General features: G+C 41.0%; 1 protein-coding gene across 3 annotated transcripts; it reads right to left on the bottom strand.

Annotated features, from left to right (window-relative positions):
* Nucleotides 1-5,013: 5,013 nt before the first annotated feature.
* tnfaip8l1 (tumor necrosis factor, alpha-induced protein 8-like 1) lies at nucleotides 5,014-18,516 on the bottom strand. Of its 3 annotated transcripts, none has more exons than XM_088394427.1 (3): nucleotides 18,127-18,516; nucleotides 8,301-8,580; nucleotides 5,014-7,491 (listed from the first exon to the last, which is right to left on the bottom strand). In XM_088394427.1, exons 2-3 carry the CDS (start codon nucleotides 8,570-8,572, stop codon nucleotides 7,203-7,205), a joined length of 561 nt encoding a protein of 186 aa, XP_088250553.1. In that variant the 5' UTR covers nucleotides 8,573-8,580; nucleotides 18,127-18,516; the 3' UTR covers nucleotides 5,014-7,202. The 3 variants fall into 3 exon arrangements, with proteins under 3 accessions (XP_088250553.1, XP_088250554.1, XP_088250555.1); XM_088394428.1 differs by lacking the exon at nucleotides 18,127-18,516 and adding an exon at nucleotides 17,506-17,678; XM_088394429.1 differs by lacking the exon at nucleotides 18,127-18,516 and adding an exon at nucleotides 15,956-16,069.
* Nucleotides 18,517-19,688: the final 1,172 nt, after the last annotated feature.

The raw sequence follows: 19,688 nt of genomic DNA, 5'->3' as shown, positions 1-19,688 counted from the left end.
ATCTTATCCCAAAATGGGATAATTGTTTTTTTTCCTCACAAATTTCTACACACATTAATGACACCGTGGAAAAAGTTTGGCTCGCGACTCATCTGGATTAGTGGCTCAGAAAATGAATTTTTATGTGGTTTTAATAGCACACTTGTTGGTAATTTTATACATTTTAATTTTAACATTAAATAAAAGAGCAGGGGAAATTATTACAATGAACTTGACCTTTTGTTAAATATTTTTCGGGGAAGCATAATTAAAAGCTTTGAAACCAAATTTTTCAAACAATAAATTTGGAGTTAGAGACGTTTTAAAGGTCAAATTGAAATATAGGCTAATCATTCATTTTTTTAATTCATATATATTTTTTATAATCCAGAGGAATCAGCCTGTCACTGTTGCCAACTACTGGACAGGCATAAATATTAGTTGTTTAGTTATTTATTTTAATTGTATTTATTTATTTGTTTTTTATCTTTGTGAACAGGGATAATTTTTGGTAACAAGGCCACTTTTAAGTGATTTCTTTTAATTAGAAAAAAAAACTAAAGAATGTGTCTTTAGGCCACGATCAAATAAACATCTGCAAAAAGTGTGCAAAAGTCCTATTCTGCTTTTATGCACAAGCCCCAATTGTTATGACCGACCATAATATACCTTTCAGCTCCCAGCAGGAGCTTCGGAACACTGGAGCTTTGTCGTCGTCACCTTGTCCACTTTCTCCTCGAGGCAGCGTCGCATGTGTGTTGGTGCAACTGCAAAAAGATTCTTCTTTGACTTCCTGTGAGCAGACGGAGGGAGGGCGAGAGAGGGCTAAGCAGACAAGGACACTGTGGGAAAAAAAAAAAACTTTACACAAGCAAAGCTTTGAAGGGCAAAGGTAGCATGTCTGACTACATTTGGTGTGAAAAATGCCTTTAGTCACAGTGTGAGCGAGCACCTCGGTGAACTTGGAAAGAAGTAAAGTGAAAGGAATAGTTTTTTTTTTTTTATATTGCTATGTTGTGATGACACGAAGAGATCCATGATGTGACATTGACATTTTATAAAGCGACATAACACAAAAAATATGACAGCGGGGAAACCACACAGATATGAAATCGTCTCCCCTTGATGCACCGTGAAACTTTTAATGAGCTCACAAGCAGAGCTTCAAAGACATTTTTTTTTCTCTCCCTCATGACAAATCAATGCAGCCTTTTCATATTTGGACAAATTCATGGGGCAGACTCACTAAATGTGTGGCCCAAAAAAAATGATTTTACCTTCACGGATTTAAAAGGCTGAAGATGGTAGCCATTTTGAAGTCCATTTAACATTTATTAAAGAAGCCGTTCGTGACGGCTGGATGGCCTCAGTGGTTTACACCGCTGACTTTGGCTCAGGCAACACAAGGAACACAAAAGTTCTGTTTTGCAGCATTAAAAATGGAATTGAACAGATGCTGTCTTCCCTAAAGTGTCCAGTGTGGCACTGTTGATAATCCTCCTCGGCTCGGTGTGTGTAAGCGTACTGCACTCACAAAGACACACACACTCACGTAGTGTCTTTGCTGTCCCCTCAAATATTTTAGTGTTGTTTGCATTTGGGATCCCCCCCCCCCCCACGACTCCCCTCCTCATCCCTGCCGCGCTTTTCATTTTTGAACACGTCAGTCAGGTTCTCTCTGAGGACTCACTGGAGAGAGGTAAAGCCAAAGACGTGGGGGACACCAAAAAAGAAAGACAGGGAGAGCGTGGAGGTAGAAAAAAAAAAGGAGTTTTCAAAGACTTTTAAGTTGCAAGCAGATTGCCGTCGCTGTGCTTGCCAGAGGGGAGAGAGCACCTTTAAGCATACGGGATGAGAAATGATGTGGAGCGACTACAAAAGCAACGTAATACATAAATGAGCAGCGCTCACGTTGGCTCTGCAGGGGCAGCTCACCTTCTTTGGGTCGCTGTTGAGGAACATTCGGAAAGTGCACAGGAGGTCAGCACCCAACAGCCTGGAAAAAAAGAATTTCGGAGAAAGCCTGGCTGCACCGACTGAGATGTCAGCCTTGACATCGGGATTTGCATAGAAATGAAGTACAAACGAGGACAAAAAAAAATAGGGTATAAGCGGACGACATCAAATAGTGACAAAAAGTTCCACGTTAAATTAAACTTCATTTTTATCGCATTTCATATTTGATGCAGCGCATTCGACTCATCTTCTGGCCCACATTGTATCAACTGAGGCCGCTGTGCAAAAGTGGTTAAGAACGTGGCCTGCAACCTAAAAGCACTGGTTCAATTCCCTACATGGGGAAATGGATACAGTCCATTCCAGACACACCCCACGATGGCACTAAAGTTCACAGCTGCTAAACAAAAAGAAAGTTTACTGTTGTCCATTTCGATTGGAACTAATTTGCATTTCACAATTGTAGGACGAGCCCTGAAGAAAAAAAAATCCTTCCCCGCTGCGTCATTTACAGTCATTGGGCCTAAAGGGAATTGTAATTGGTGATAAAAGACAATCTAGAACTGTGGAAGCAAACGGGTGCTGCTTTTACAACAGCGGTCCTAAAACTGAGGTCCCTGCACCCATGGGGGTCCGCGAGTCGTAGCTTGGGGGTCGGCAGAATAATTTGAATAATATGTTCTATCATTGAGAGAATGTGCAAACCTACTGGGGACTGCAGCGGCAATAAAGCAAATAGGCTATCATAAAACATTTACTACTCCCTACCTTAGCTTAGGGCCAATTAAAAGTGCTGATATGATTGGAATGGATTATCATATGCCTGTTCGTTTGAGGTCTGCATTTTTGGGGAGCAAAAAGCATTAATGGTGGAATAGGCTTCTTTTTTTTCAAGAATTGAAAAAACTATGTATTTTAGAGTAATAATTCTCAAAGTGTGGTATGAGTGCTATTTCTGGTCTGTGAATTAAATATAACTCAAAAACTATATATTCATTTATTTTAAATAGTATTTATTTTAAATATTTTTCAACTTTATAACTATCATTTTATGCTTCTCAAGTACACAATTTTAACATTTTACCCTTATAAAGTACAATTTTTTTTAAAGATATGTAAATAGGCAATACCCACTAGTATGACAATATATGTTGTCTTAATATAATTTGACTTTTTTGTGCTCTTATTTTAATTCACAAAAGTTTTCCTATAGCATTGGGGTATATGTATGTAACTAGCAGCAGGATTCTTCTTGGGATAAAAAAACTCTTGTTTCCAAAAGGTCTGGTTTCCAACACAATGGCCTCTGGTTTGTTTTTGCACCACCCACAACTCAAAACATGCAGCTTTTTGTTTGCACCCAGATTGACAGCTGCTCCGACTTTGCGGCGGTATGCCAAAATCAACTATCCTCTCGGGGATGCGGCGTGAAAATCCTGCTCGGTTTGTCCCACACTAGCGGCTCTGTTTTTGTGTGTGCGCACAGCCAAATAAGCAAGCCGGGGATGTCATCCTTGATCCCGCAGAGGGGCATGATATTACAAATGCTGTTTTGTTCAGGTGAGGAATTCCTAAATGAAGAAGATGCGCCACTAACACAGGCAGGGATGCTAATGGATCCTCCGCAGGCCTCGTCTTTATCAGCGTTCTCTTTCGAAGGATGCGGGGCAGCTTCACTGCAGTCACTTCATTATGGGGAATGATAATTACGCCCCAGCGGAGGTTTGTTACCTCCAAAGCGTAATTCCTTCTCTCTCGCAGCTTATCGAGTCTAAAATGCCGAGCAGAGTTTTCTACATTTTTAATAACCACTAGCTGTGTGAGGAAAGGGTTTATGTATGGTTGACATTTGGATTTAGGGGAAAAAAATTCTACAAAAAGTCACTTTGTCAAGGGGCAAGGAAGAAAATGATAAATGTTGAATAAAAAGTTGGATGATGGCGAAACATCTTTACATGGTTAGGCAGACAACATTAAACCATATCATGGACAGTAAGCTACAATCATTATTAGCAAACTTAGCATAAATATTGCACAAGGCGAGATGTAAATATTGAAATCCTTTTCAAGCTTACTATGAGTATTTGTCTTGCAATGCGGATTAATCGATAATTGATAGGATAATCGATTCCAAAAAGATTAGTTGGTGACATCCTGGTCTTGTGTGAGTACACTTTTTGTAATTTTGCTCTAAAGTTCTTTTTCTTTTGACTACAGGGTTCAAGAAAAATGTGCAGGAAAAAATATTGGATATGGAAAGACACAGTCGGAAATCACATTTGCAAACAAGTCCCCAAAGCAAATGTTGCCTTTTGGCTTAGCAGCTAAATAAAAGAAGGCGTGTCAGGACGCTTAAGCTTTTTTTGGCTTCACTGTAAGGTTAAAAAAAAAAAAATCAAGAGGAAGAAGTACATGGCGAAACAATGAGACGTGACGGAAGAGAAGCTCCCTCAAGTCAGTTGACAGCCAACAGAAGCCGAGTGGAGTCGCAAAACGCACAAGCAGAGATAATGACCATTAGAGGATAATTGGGCGCTGGGACCAGCCGAAAGTCTTTCAAAACGAGCCGCTGGGACCATCTTCAGACACGCTACGGGCCAAATTATCTCTCCCTAGTCCATAGCGTGTCAATGACAGATTAAACTTCACACTGCATTCATAAACGTGGTGCAGTGATTAATTTAAATATCCCAGAAACAGAAGCAAGTCTCGGACTGACTAATTTCCTGTGCTTGCAATCTACTGCTGCGTGGGCCCTGAAGGAAGTGGAAAGAAATGACCTAAACTTGAATTGCTTGTGACTCAGATGGGTTTGTGTTTATTTTCATGGCTTCCTCACAATGCTGGGAGTGGGAGGGGAAGGGGAAACGAGAGGGGGGGATTTTAGTGACTAAATCCAGGTCAGACTGTCCGATTAGAGCCTTGATTTGGGTGGAAACGTTCCAACATATTAATGACAGAAACTTGATTAGCAACACGGTGGGGTAGTGGATAGCACATCTGCCTCACTGTTCTATGGTTGGGGTTTGAATCTAGGCTTCCGCCTTTGCATGTTGATTTCAAAAAGAAAAGTCAGAGTTAAGAAAAGTAATATATTTGCCGTGTTTGGATACAATACAAGAACACACAAAAAATATACAATTAAAAACAGTTCACAAGAAGAGTAAAAATGCATCTTGAAGAGCTTCAGTAAAATACGTCATTTCCATCCTGGTTTGATAAACAGAGAACCCTGAGATGGCCTCAATAAAAAAAAGAAGAGCTGAAAATTCAAGTCCCGCACGTCTTCATCATTGAGTGTTATGATAATCAAGTGCATACTGTTTTGTGAACGCTTTCCCGGGAAGAGACGACGTGCCAAATAACAGCAGCGCTTCGACTTCTCCTCCTCCTTTTTGGCAGAGCGGCTGAGTTAGAAGGAAGTTAAAGTTTCCGCAATCCTATCTGGGAAAACGTAGGGCGCTTATTACACGGCTCAATTTCCAATTCTGTCACAGGTACGCACGCACATGCTCACACGTGGAATACGAAATTAGGCCGAGGCGAGGAGAGCAATCTCATGGACACACTGGGTTGATGGAAAAACAAAGGCGGGTTGTTACGGAATAGCCGAAGCTCCTTTGTGCAAGACAAACAACAAATGTCCTTTGACTGCATTAAGTGACGGGCTGCGCAAACAAGAGTTGGAGGCGAGGCCGCCGTTTGTGGAAATGGAGTGGCTGGTGCTAAGGCCATTTCAACAAGCCCAGAGTGCTGAGCTATAATTACAGTGAAGCAGTACAATCAGGCGCAGTGTTGAGCGGCTAATCTTTACATGCAGCCTTATAGCCTCAATTCTTTTATTTTTTTCCAACCAGCCTTTTCATCACGCAGCTTTTCTCTCGGCTCATTTCTTTGGAATCGTGGCGGGTCCATTATCTTCATTAGGTTGCATGCACCAGATATCATGCGGCGCTGTCGCTATTATGTCATGATGACATGCGTCAGATCACTACTTCACTTTTTCCACCTGTATTGCTAAATGTAGATTGGGGACCAAAAATATGTCATAATTAGATCAGGTTGCCGTTATCGTGAGCTATTTTGCTAAGCTAGCAAACAATTTCTAGGTTTGCTTTTAAGCTAAGTGCTTGTCGCCACAATTCATGATTACATCTGTGCACTTCAGATTAAACACCCCACATAAAACTGCTAGTATGTTTCTATAGCAACCAACCAAAAGAAATGCACTTTTAGCCTGCTTAGCAAAATAGTCCACTAGCAAGTCTCATCATACATTGGATGAAATATGTGTTTTCAGCCAGAGGGCAATTCGTCACTCATTTATGATTTTTTTAACAGTATGCCTTGAGAGCATTCAAAAAAACCCGTAAATTTAGCATGGTTAGTCTGACAGGAGGATTTGTGTTTAGCTACGACCGTTAAGAGAATATTGTTTTGGATAAAGTAAGTAGTATTCACCTTTATTTAGACTCATTCAAATTGATTAACAAGACTTTTGCCTTTTGTTATTATGATTTTACATTAGCCAACGCAGGTAGCAGAAGTGAAGATAGTGTCGTCATGGAGACTCTTAGTGTTGACTCACTTAAAAACATGTGAGTCAGCCCATAGACAACATAAACACCTAAATTCCAGGTCCCTTATGACCCAAATACTTCGTTGTTGTGCTGGCGAGGAACCAGACTGTTTTATAAAAAAATATATATTAAAAAAGCAGCAGCTTTATTGATGACTTTGGAACAAAAAGCCCAGCCTCACTATGACGTTAAGATGTTTAGATATTTGAAATGCAAGCTAAGCAGGATTAATCTGCTCTGGTTCACATAGTTGCATCGATGCAGGAAAAAAAAGTACAGTACAGCGCTTATTCAGGCTTGAGTGCAATAGTAGTTTAAAAATATATATATATAAAAAAGCTTGTCTATTTGGAAATGGTAAAGACATTTGTTTCCACTGCAAGTCATTATTTACTAAGATAAAACTGCCTGTTTAGAGATTCACTTCTCAAGCATTGTGCCCTTGGAACGAGTTGGAAGGTTTCTATACGGTTTTGTTTTACATTCACTTGTATGGGATTTGTTTGCTTTGAGACAAAAAAAAGCAAAAGAGAAAAAAAATATAAAGACAGGGTTAAAAAAGAGCACTTCAGTGTTATGATAATTTTTGAGGCACACATAAAAACACCAAATACGTGGAGAAAAGTTCACGATTGTCACCTTGAACTCAAAATATCCTTTAAAGATGGGAGGGGACTCAAGCAGAGGTCAAAGGTTTCCCTCGTCGAGCATCTTGTTGACGCCGCTGCAGATCCTCTGCAGGTGAGCTCGATAAACCTCGGAGGGCCCGTAGAGAGCGGCCAGGAAGTCGCAGTCGGCAAAATGATTGAAGACGTGGTTGACGCGCGAGTGGCTTTTGGCCGTCAGGTGACGTTTGATGGCCTGGTGCAGCAGTTCGCGGCAGTCGTTCAACAAGGCGCTCATGACACGGCGGTCAAAGGTGAAGTCGATTTGGTGGAAACTGACCGCCGTCATGGCCAGAGTGTGGACTTTCTTCCTGTGAGACGGCAAGACAAGACTTGGCTGTCAGTCTCCGGTCCTGACACAGGCACTTGGTTATAAATAGAAAGTGCTGCCTTGTTCTTTTCTTGATCGAACTTTGGAATCCAATAGGATTTATTCTGCCTCCGTGTCTAGATTTAGTTAGTCCAACAGCAGCTTCTGCATGAAGAAGTTAATTTTTCACAGCAAAAGTGCATCTGAAACCGTGGCTCTACTTTCCCACATGGAACAAGTGTACTTAAAAAAAAAATAAAAATAAATAGCGATATAGCACAGGAACAATTAGATATCTTTAGGTGTCCTGCACAAACAGTTGATTACATTTTGGGTAGGGGGTATGGGTTCCTGTTTGATTAAATAAAGTCAGGCAAAAACAGCGCAATCCATTCTGTGGTAAGGCTTAACATCCTTTCACACAAAATAAAATAAATAAATATAAAGATGAAAATTTACACTGTGGCAGTTGACGGAACTGTTATCTTTGGCTTTCTGTTAAATTTGTGCAATTTACAAAAACGGCAACCAGAACATGCTATCGGTGCTTTTCCTGCTCTATTTACAGATAAATCCACTGGGGTATCGCTAGTGGCTTGCAGATTTTGATAAGCTCTCAAAAGACCAGTTCAAGACCGGGTCAAGATTACGTCTGGAAAAATTGGCTCTTCTGTCGTAACTGATTGCACAATAAACCATTTCCATGTTCGTGTATTTTTTTTGCTGCTTCTGCTTGGCCGTACATTTTGTTTTACAACGAAAATGGTGACCTACACTCATAAATGCGTTTCTAAAATGCTTAGTGCTCACCTGAAGTTCTCCACAAGGATCAACTCCTCACCACTGAACTGATTGTTCCTATAAAGCACGCCCAACTTCACAACCATCTTGATCAGGTTCTTGATGATCTTCTGGGACTCTTTACGGTTGCGAGTGTACTCCTTAGTGACCCGGTAGAGCTCGTCCAACACTTCGCTGCTGGTGTCGTCGATGAAAAGGTTAGCCATGCTCTTGGTAGCCATCTTGCTCATTAGTTTCTTTTGCGCCTGGAGGGCCAAGCTTTTTGTGCTGAAAGAGTCCATGGTTGACTCTAGACGAGATGAGAAAGAAAAATGGTGACTACATTTTCTAAAATGTGATTTCTAAGTTTTTTTAGATGAGTAAATTGGTGTTGTAATATTGTATTGTATTGTAAATGGTTTTAATACTCAACTTTCATCCAAAATCAAATTATAAGTTGTTTATTTTAGTGCACAGAAGTGCAGAACATGTTGATTTCCTCCGACAATTCATCTTTTGTTTTTAAATAAGCGCCAACAACCTTGGATAATGAATGTTGTGTTTTTAGCAAATGGTTTGGCAATGAAAAGTGTGTTTGTGCTGAATAAAGTCTGACTGATGCAAAGGCACAATCGGGTTGGCTTGAAGTAACGAGAACATGTCGTTTTAACCTTGCTGTTATAAAAATATGCCGAACAAAAGATTTTTCTAAGTTCACTAAAACATTTAAAAACACACAATTAGTAGAGAATAATGGTGCCATCTAAAACTAATATAAATTATTAAATAATAATAAAATAAAAAATATTTTGAAAAGCAACTTCAATAATTTCCCTCAAAGTCCTCCCAAAAAAATCCCTGAACAGAAACGCTATCATCGCGAAGAAAATCGGAACTGTGTTCAGTGCCAGAAATTGATCTTGACAATTGCAGTGTGTGAGTGAGGCAAATAACACGCCGCATAAAGTGCCCGGCCAAAAATCTTTCGTCTTTATAAGATAATGAGCGGTGACAGCTTTCAAATGAGACCCCGCCACCTTCTGGCTCGTGGCCTACAAGCTAGTTAGAGAAGAAGGAATCATAATGCATGTGGACATCTCATCTCCTCGCCGCACTCCGAGGCCTGAGACTTATCGGGAGACATAGGCGTCACTCTTTCTCTATTGCCTGATTTATGTATGATGTGACTTCAGCGATGGTACACACGGCGGCAGCTCAAAAATAGCCAGGCTCGGGAAATTGTGAGGGTCAGTGTGTCTGCCAGCATCCACAGAACTCGGCCCCTCCCCTCCCTTTCCTCGCCATCTCCCAAATCAAATGAGTCTGCAGCACTCATCATCCAGGCAGCTGTGACTCAAAAGCGTACTGCCGGTCAGCCCTTCAAGGTTTGTACATTTTGTTTGTGAAAAATAAAATGAATGTGTTTCCCTGTGAACTCCTTCTATAACCCTCACAAATCTCTGCGGATAGTACACGAAAATAAATAGGCAACCAAAAAGCCTTTTTCCCTCAAGGGCTTTTCAATGTTAGCACAAAAAGAATGAACAAAAACAAAGGTGCGGTGGAAATTCTACTGTATGTGGAAGTGTGATACTGACTTCAGTTGGACGCAAAATAAATTTATTTTCAGGCTCTGGACAATAATCAAGTACCAAGAGGTCATGATCAAATCAATGCTACCACCACATGACGTTACAAAGCTAACAATTTTACGTCACATGACCAAACCCGGTAAAGTGAGGTAAACAATAGTGATCGCAAGGTTAGCTCGTTGACGTTAACTTCAGCGGACAGCAAGTAGCGGTACCGCAACAAATGCTTGACATTTCGTTTTTGTGTTGTGGTCCAAAATTCGGAAATGTGCGTGCATTTCAGATACACTGCCGCTAGATGGCAGCAGCGAGCACTACAACATCTGCCCAGATTTCGCAACTCCAGATATGGCTAAAATGAGTTACAAGCTTGGCCATGCATCACATTCAAAAGCAAATTAGTCAACAGCACTAATGTTGCCATGACTTTTTGTGCTCACATCAGAAAATCCTGAAGTTGACAGGAAATCCTTCGAAGCAAGGCACCGAGGCAAAGTGTTGCAGCTTTGCGTGCAACGCCAAAGACAAGCAGCAAAGGCAAAGAAGCGCAAGAAACATCCTCGGCCTCCCTGGGGCCCAAAATGTAGAACAGGCTCAGATCTAAATATGCCTGATACATCCGTGACATGCGAAATAATATTTTGTGGATGGAAGCAGCAATAATGGAATCATACACAATAATGTCATTCGAAAGCCTCCATGTTTGTACGACGGGCAAATCCTCCGTCCATGACTCATATTACAAAATGAGCGTGTGTGTTTCTAACTCACACGGTTCGTACTAGAAGGTACCGCTTCAGTTTGACTTTCATTCCCTATCTCTCACTGCAATGCCTCTCCAAGAATATCAATAAGACTCCTTGGAGAGTGTCGGAGGATGCTTCCCAGGGAAGAAGGCACGAAGGGAGGAGGGAGGGAGGGGGGGGTGATAGCTACAGGAAGGCTTGAATGGTATTGCCGGTGGGGTCAGGTGCGACATATCAATTCTCAGCCAGCATGGTGTGTTGAATGAGGGGGTCATTCATATACAGTCTCCTGCTGAGCTGAATCAATTTTCAAATCTCTCCTTTCTCTTTGTATGTGGTGCTCAAAGATCATCAAGCGCCTCTGCATCAGACAGCACTTGTTACCGGATATCCTGCACTGATGCAATGTGTGTGAAACACACAAGGAGGAAGCTCATGCGGTGACTAACAAAAAGAAAAAAAAAAATTGCTTTCATTATATGCGATAAAGTCACCGTCACTCTTCTTCGCTTATTCGGCACACTTAGACTAAGTACGAACCTTATCGGGGAAGATGACTCACCGTGTCCGAAAGCACGATAATGGATCGTGTTTGCACAAGATTCACGTTTAAAGCGTCTTCGTCGGGGACCGCCATCCCCTAAAGTGTCAACTCGGTGTAGGTTGTTGATGAGGAAAATGAAAAAGGACGAGGAAGGGAGGCACTTTCATAGCCACAAATACAAACACTTACAACTTAAGAGTGTTATATGTCAGGTTGCATCCAATATGGCTTTCACGTCCTTTCATCTATCACCCTATGGCAAGATAATATGAAGACGTCATGGGGGAGGAAAAAAAAAACAACAACAATCCCTCATGGGACAAGCGCTCAGAATGATGAAAAGGCTTTTCTGGTGACTTACTGCAGCATGCCTAAGACCAAATTCAGACATCCTATTCACGATATCCCCCAAAAGTGTATCAACAAGTCCCAACAAGAGCTCCAGTCTCCATTATGCCATCACAATGGCTCAACAGTGTCTTAATAATGTTTGCACTTTATCTCGACGGCGTCGCCACAAGATCTCCCATAATGTTGCTACAGAGCAACCATTATGTCCCTGGTCTCCATTGTATCCACATTGTCTACACTGTGATGAAACTAGATGCAGTAGATAGACTGTAAGGAAACAGTCCCCATGATTTCTTCACACTATACAAACAAAATTTTTCCTTAGCTTTTGTGGACAACGTCACGGAAGTGATACCTGAGCTCCTCCCACGTGAGGAAGGTTGTTTTGTGATGGTGCCGAAAAAACGGGTCATGGCCCCCGTACAGGAGAAAAGCCGGGCTTACCGGTTAAGTGAGGCAAGACAAGAAAGGGGAAAACCAAAAAGCAACAAAAAAAAACCCTGCTCAGATTTTCAAACAGACATCTTCTATTTACGTCAGACTCGCTTGCTTGTCATTCAGACATCTCCAGAGGTGACAAAAGGGCAGCTCAAAACCAACCAGCATGAGGACAAAATAAATAAAGGTTTTCCCTCTTGCCACGACAAACAAGGGATCGAAGGACTTTCCATGACGTTTTGGTGCTACGAGCGATTTGGTTGATGGCAGCAGAAAATGTCACGACTCGCACGCTCTTAGGGGAACTCGGAGAAGTCTAGTCACGTGGATCAGGGCGCCGTGACCCTGAACGAGAGAGCCATCAGTCCTTGAAACAGGGAATATTGTATTAAGCGGGATTTACTGCTACAACATCCTCAAGAGTCATAAATCATTTCAGAATTATGCACTCCATAAACACAAACAAGCTGATAACCGGCTGCTGACAGCAACCGTTTTTTTCCCCCGCTAACGGATAAATTCGGCATATTAAGGTCATCTGAAATCTTGTTTTCTCATCCCCAGGTGTATCAAAATAAAATCACTCCTTCCTTTGTTGGGCAATTTTTGAAAAACATTACGAAACATTGGCGCCGACAGCATTGTAAATACAAAATAGCAGAATGTCAACAAACTTACCCGACGCACAATTGCAATCAACGGGGAGAGCTGAGGCAGGCTTTTTGCGAAGGCGCAATATTTCCATGTTGATTATTAAATTTAAATATCAAAACCCTCGGGGAAACGCTTCGACGGGGGCTGGCTCGGAAAACATGAGGTAATAAATGAATTGTTGGCAGCTCGATTGATCTCTAAGAAGAAAAGGGCATGGTGTTATTTGAACAAAAGAATTTTGCTGATTGTGAAGTCGATTTTTCAGGAAAACAATGCGAGTGTACGACTAACCCGCAATGCCGCATTTAATTCAATATCAACTAATTTGCTGTCTTAAGAATAATTTTATAGATGCCTGAGCTCCATCCACGACATTATTGGGCTCGATACACACTGGCAACGAAACAGGTAATCAGAGCGATTCACCCACCCCATTTAAATTAATTGCTTGAAGATTGATTGTTAATTTTCTTCATAGTCTGCCAAGTAAATTTACCCAGCGTCCAGTGAGTCAGGCAAGTGTTACTTAAAGATAGTCGAGAATATAATTAAGGAATAGGACAATGACGTTGAATGGTTATGGATTACAGCTTGAGTTGAATGAATCGTAAAAATGGACATTTCGGCTCTATTGAATGAAGAGCCAACTCGGCTAAACTTTTGAATTCAAATCGATGGATTACTCAGAGGGATAAGTAGCTATAATGATTAGAAGCGCTGAGAGCGAGCCTGAATGTTTGACCGTGATTAAGGTTCAACTGAGAAATCCCGAATGAGAAAAACTTCCATCCAGAAGATTCGGCCCCAGCTGCATGACATAATCCCTCCCCCTCCTCGCCTCGGAGAGAAACAATAAACAATTGTGCTAGTTATATAAAAGGTGCATCCGTACTTTGTGTTCAGCACTCAAATGAGCGTCGCCGGCAGCAGGACGTGAGAATAAAAAGCAGCTTGAAATTTCATCTCGTCAACTTTTGTCACAGGTTTCCCCCGCGGAGGTAAAATGCTAAACATGCGTGCAACATTCATGAAAAGCACATGCATCATTTTGAATCCAGCACCTCTTTCTCATCTTCCCACGCGGTCTGTCAAGTCTTATATACCACCCGCCAACCTCTTAATCACCGTCAGACCCCCGTTTTTCGCCATCTGACACATTTCTGTGATCAATTAATAATTAAAACAAAGCCATATAATGGCTCCCCTGGTTAATAATTCAGACAGGCGATCCAAAATAGAGCCAAGGGCGAGTCAGGGCCACTGCAACAGGTTGATTAAAAAAAATGCAAACACGCAATAAAAATTACTAATATGCACGTGGTGTATAATAAACAGCAATAGCCGAGGGTCAAAACAACATGCGCTGACTTTTGTCCTTGCTTTTAAAATGCACACTCTGGGCTAATTTGTTCTAAACACATTCCCTCTTCTTTGACTAGCAAATTTGAATAACACGTTATTTACATTACAATAGGCCAAAAATGGCAGCGCTACAATTAATTGAATTCATAACGGGGCTGGAGTAATGATTGATGTTCGGGGCCATTGACATTTTAATTAAGGCCACTGTAGAAGCCAGTCACATAATGACTAATTTTACCTCACCTCCAGCCCACACAGACTAATTTGTTAAGTTGGTTAATAGAAGAGCAAGGAGTGCTTTTACATGAGCGCCACAGAAAGGTCACACTGCTGTTATGCCTCTTCAATCTGTATAAATCAGCCACTGGCATGATTAATCAATTGTGATATACTCACTTTTGATCTGACAAAAGGTGCAAATTCAGATTTAACATCAAGCATGATGGCGCGCACTGGTAAATTTAAATGAGATTATTATTATGCTAGCATTCGTTTAAATTTGAACATATCTGGGCTAAACTCAGAGCCTCAGGCTGCACTGCTTTTATGAGCGCCACTATTTTTCTTCGGTTTAAATCAGGCAATAAATGTTTATTTGTTCAAATGACTGTTGGAATATCATTTCTCCTTGGAAGAAAGATTTCATGGAGTAAAAAGCCATTGGTATTCAAAGCCATGACAAAATATCATTACAAAAAGAGATTTACTGATAATTACACCTTGGATAATCCATTCAGGAAACTTGTCCTGAAGTGCCTTGACATAAAACCAACAAGACAGCTGGATTTGCTGTCCTACAGCCATGAAATTAGAAAAATATCACTTTTCAAAGTTTCAAACTGATGACTAGATCAGTCGACACCCCCGATAACGATAGCGGTTGCTGTGATTGGCTGCCAAACAAATCCCTTCAAAGGGATTAAAGTGGATATTTCCATGGCAGCGGTTTTATCGGAATTAAACAATGTCTTGATTAAAAGATATGCAAACCAGCCGATACAAAAGACTCACTTTAAAAAAATAATCAATTGTTAGTTTAAAATGGCTGTGACGAGCAAATAAATAGAAATGATGGCTTCTGTTAACACTCTTGCTGCGTCACTGGGGACAGCTCGAACCAGTTGAACCATCTCATTAAAACACCACTGTTGTGAAAACTATCTTACAAGAGGTCATGTTTGAACACGAGCCGGGGTGTCATTTTGATACTTTTGTCTAACCGAGCAGGGCGGCGTGATGGAGGACCGACTGCCCGCCATCTCTTGCTCGTTCTTTTCCAAACAATGCAACGGCTGTTGGTGTGATTATGAGTTTCCAAGGAAACTGGAAGCCAGCTGCTGAACTTTGCAAGCTAGTTAAACTGGGTCAGACACCTCAACTTGTCCGGTCAATAAGTTATCTTGGATTGTACTTGCTAAAACGACAATTTCTCAAGTGTTACTTGCGCTGCACTTTCACGCTTTTGCTTTTAATGATAATAACAACACCACATGGGGACAGTATGGTGGTGTGACTTTATTGTCTTGTTCCTAAAGATGCTCGGGGGGGAGACTCTACTATGATTCAGAGAAGAGCCACCAAGCGGCTTCTGTTTAGACTTAATGGCTCATTATTGCACGTCATTATTTATAGTCTTTCCGGAGTGATGTTATGCCTCAACCGTGAGCACAAATCTAAGATTAATATCGGTAAAGAAAAAGCTCATTAAAAGCGACCATGGATGAAATCTAAAATAAACATATTAAATTCACTTCTGCTGAACTCTACTCTGCTTTTATCATTTTAACGTGTCATGGAGTAATGGGAAACTTGACAGTATTTTATTATAGCATGGTCCCTTTAATTAAGTAACAACATTGGCTTAGGAAAACTAAACAAAAAAACACACAAGCTAACAGCTCAAAGCCCTTTCATTAGATCATGCTCATAATTATATTTAGGGATAGGCGAGTACCAATAAAAGTATCGGATGCTTTATTTCAAAGTATCGGTACTCACGATAGAGGTCGATTCAAGTATCGTCCGCTTTCTTGTGGCTGTTTTACGATTAGGAACTTAATGGAACGGGAGAATCCCTCAATGCAACTTCAATTATGTCTTGGTTTTCTTTTCACAATAACTTATAGTTGTTGACACTGAAACAACAGCGCCTCTACTGGTTGCACTCTAGAAGTGCATTCCATTTTCCTTCAGTTAACAAAAGCAGCATGAGAAAGAGAAAAAAAATCATGGCTGTTCCAAGACTTGGTGAATCAACAATCAATTCCTAAACATCTATTGATTAGATGTGCTGCCAAAGCTTAGCAATTAAATGATCTCTCAAAACAAAACTAAAACTAGAGAACTGGAACACACGATTTTTGGCATTTCTCCCCCCCTGTGACTGCTTTGAAATTGTTGACTCATATTTAAGTCATTATTTTCAGATGCTGAAACACGTTTCTCGAACTTTCATAACATTGTGTTCCACCTTGTGGCTTCTTGGCCATTATAGCAAATAAAGCCTGAAAAAAGAAAGCCTGCCAAACTTCAAGAGAACTCCTTGCTCTTTCAACCTCTGATGCCTGTAAAACAAAAATCCTAAACCTCAATTTGAAGTCATCATTCATCAAATATGTCTGTGGAGGCTGCGCAAGATATCGTGGGCTGCACCCCTGAGGCTGCACAGTGCAGTCATTCATCCACACTTGAGCCTTGTTCTGGAGCAAAGCTTTACATTGTAAACACTGCAATGTGTTACAAAACATATCAGTGTTTCCAAAACACATGTCTCAGCCTTTTAGTCTTAGTAGACACGCAGTAAATTTACCAGCTTGCGACTGCAGTGAGGGTTTGTGTTTTTCCAAAATGGGTCTTTTTCTGCATTTCCTCCACTTCCTGTAAGCGCCTCGCAACGTGAAACATAATGTCCTTGTGCAATACAAAATATGCATCTTTTCTCTGTGCCATTCAATTTAGACAGTCTGACTCATCTATTGTCTGCTCCAAGCTTGTGCTAAACGTGAAATACGACAAACCATTTGACAATGACGTGATGTTCGTTTTTGATAAACAACTAATATAAGGTGGGCCGATCATCAAGCTCAAAGTCACCAAAAATAAATAGTTAATGGCAGTTTATTTTCCAATAATACAAAAAACAGCTCTTTCCATCAAAACCTATACATCAAGACTACCACACACTTATTAGCCGTTCACATTAAAATTGAGCTGTGAACATAAACAAATCTTAGAATCTCCCTTGGATGTGCAACTCCTTACTAAATTACATGCAAATGCTGAAAAATGAGCAGCCTAAAGGAAAAAATCAAATATTGAATTTGGAACAATATGTTGTAGTTCTGCAAAGTTGCCTCTGAGCATTGTGACGACATTTTCTCATCTGATCACTTTGAGTCCTTCACCAAGATCTTGCCAAACAAATTCTTTGAAGTCTATGAAAGCTTATGCAATGCAAACTAAGGAAAAACGCTTTCATCTACTCCAGAAATGTTTTTGCGCAAAAACAAAATAAAAAGGACAAGAATTAATGAATGCTTGGCTCTCACCACACAGCAACGACTGGACGTGATGCGAATTGCGAATGCAACTTTCACCTAATAGTTCGATACAGATTAATTTGAAACACGTTAAAACCAAAGGACTAGTGCGAAAGTGGTAAATGACACAATGAAACAAAATTTGAAGAAGAATAAAGCTTGATGTGAACTACTAACGCTTGACTGTCATCCTTAAAAGTTTTGGACTCGCAACTATGACGTCAGAGCTCGGCTCTGAACATCGACTCAATCAAAATACAAACTCTAATGCGGAAGCATTTTCAGTATTCATATATTTTTTTTTTACTCGGGAGGTTTTTTGGCGTGCAATCAATGGAGCGTAAATGTTTGCATCTCCGCAGTCGAACATGACCTTCGCGTCTGGAGTGCAGTAAAACATGAGTGACACTTTCAGTCGCACTTGGCTTACATGCTTAGAAACGACCATTAAAAAAAAAAAAAAGTAACGAAACACAACAACCCCCCTGTTTAAATTGTTCGACCGTGTCAAGGGTGGGCTTTATTTGACAGCGGTTGACTTTTGACGACCCCAACAAAACAAAGCCAAGCCTTTTCAGGTTTCATTAAAAGGCGCTCGACCATTAAATGCTCGAGACGGGAAGGGCTCACCTTGCTCTCTCCACACAGGAGCGGTCAGTGGGACACAAGACAAACTTATCTAAGGTCTCTATCAAGATCTGGTCTTCATCCCTCCCGGCGAGGCGGGGAACGGTGTTTCACAGCATGTTTCCCCGTCTTTTTCTTGTTGCCTCTCGCTTTGACGTCGTCTCGGGTGCTCCTTGTCTTGCTCTCTGTATAATCGTGTGCCAAGCACAGATGTGTGAATTATTCAAAGAGTGTTTTCTTCCCTCGGCCGCGAATGGGCTCGGTTGCCAGAGCTCGTTTAGTTGTAACCCGATTCCTGTTTGTAAAAAAAAAAAAAAAGTTTCAAACTTGAGGGGAGACCTGGAAATGGGCAGATTGATGTGGTTTTGGGCCAATAGAGGCTCAACAAAGCCGCTTGCATGGCCCAATCAGGCCCAAAAGAAAGGAGCATTGACGGTCAAGCTGATTCCCTGCCCCCTTGGAGGTTTCCAGCAATTATCCGGGTCCCGGTCCCAAGGCTGGAAATTTCCCAAAGGAAACGGGGCGAAGGGAACAATGAGCAGGAACCCAAAGGGGCTTTTCCCTTCATGGGAATAACCATAACTACCCTTCTTATTCATCATATATATTTTGTGTCACTGGAAGGAATTACTACCAAAGTACTTTCAGTTGTATTTAACTTTTACAGTATTTGTGCATTTAATCTTTAACAACCCCAAAAGCACCATTTTTGCTTAATTCTTACGTGCAAATCATTTTAATTGAATCATATTTAAGCATTTATTTTGGTAGAAAATGTTCTGTGCAACCAACAGGGCAGCCTCATATTACCCTCTCGGGGCTGAAGAGGGGCTGGACTGATATATATGGAGGTTGACGGAGCTCTAGCCCCCCCTTAGCGCCATCCCTGGCGGTCAAAGAATAGCTGCCAACTGTGACATGGTCTCACTTAACGACATTCCACCAATCAGAATGTCATCACCACCCAAGTGTACAGTAACATGTTATGTCCTTTCTATTGTTAGTTTCTATAATAAGAGGTGGCAAAGTACTCACAGTATTTAACAGTTCAGCTCTAACTCTTTTAATTATATAAAAGTAAAACAAATAAAAATACAGACTCTGAACTGTACCTCAGTAAAATTGTACTCTAGACCTCAGTGTCTATTGACCAGTGGTTTCAAACTCATGGCCCAGGGGCCATTTGCGGCCTGCAGGATGATATTTTGCAGCCCGTACTTGATGGCAAAGTTTAATGTTAGTGCAGTACCCATATTTTTGGTGGTGTCTTAGTCTTGGGCGTTTTGTGTGTGTATGTGTTTTTATCCCAGTTTCTTTTAAATCACTGATGGGCTATTATAGCTGAGGCTTATGACAGCTTTTAGTGAAACGTAATTCTAAAGTGGAAGGATATATCGTATCTCCCAGTCATGTCTTTTTCAAAACATGCAGTGAAGAAAAACGTTTGCGACGAAAAGGGACAATTTCAAGAAAAACAGATCGCCCACATTCAAATGTCACTCACCACCATTCAGTGACTGACGTAGTGTTAAAGAGATGGTGTTAAAATTGATTTAGCCTGCCCT

Source organism: Syngnathus floridae, chromosome 13 (assembly GCF_059516105.1).
Source record: "Syngnathus floridae isolate MCC-2025c chromosome 13, RoL_Sflo_1.0, whole genome shotgun sequence".
NCBI lineage: Eukaryota > Metazoa > Chordata > Actinopteri > Syngnathiformes > Syngnathidae > Syngnathus > Syngnathus floridae.
Note: the sequence above shows the minus strand (reverse complement) of the source record. Positions and strands in the feature narration are given on the sequence as shown.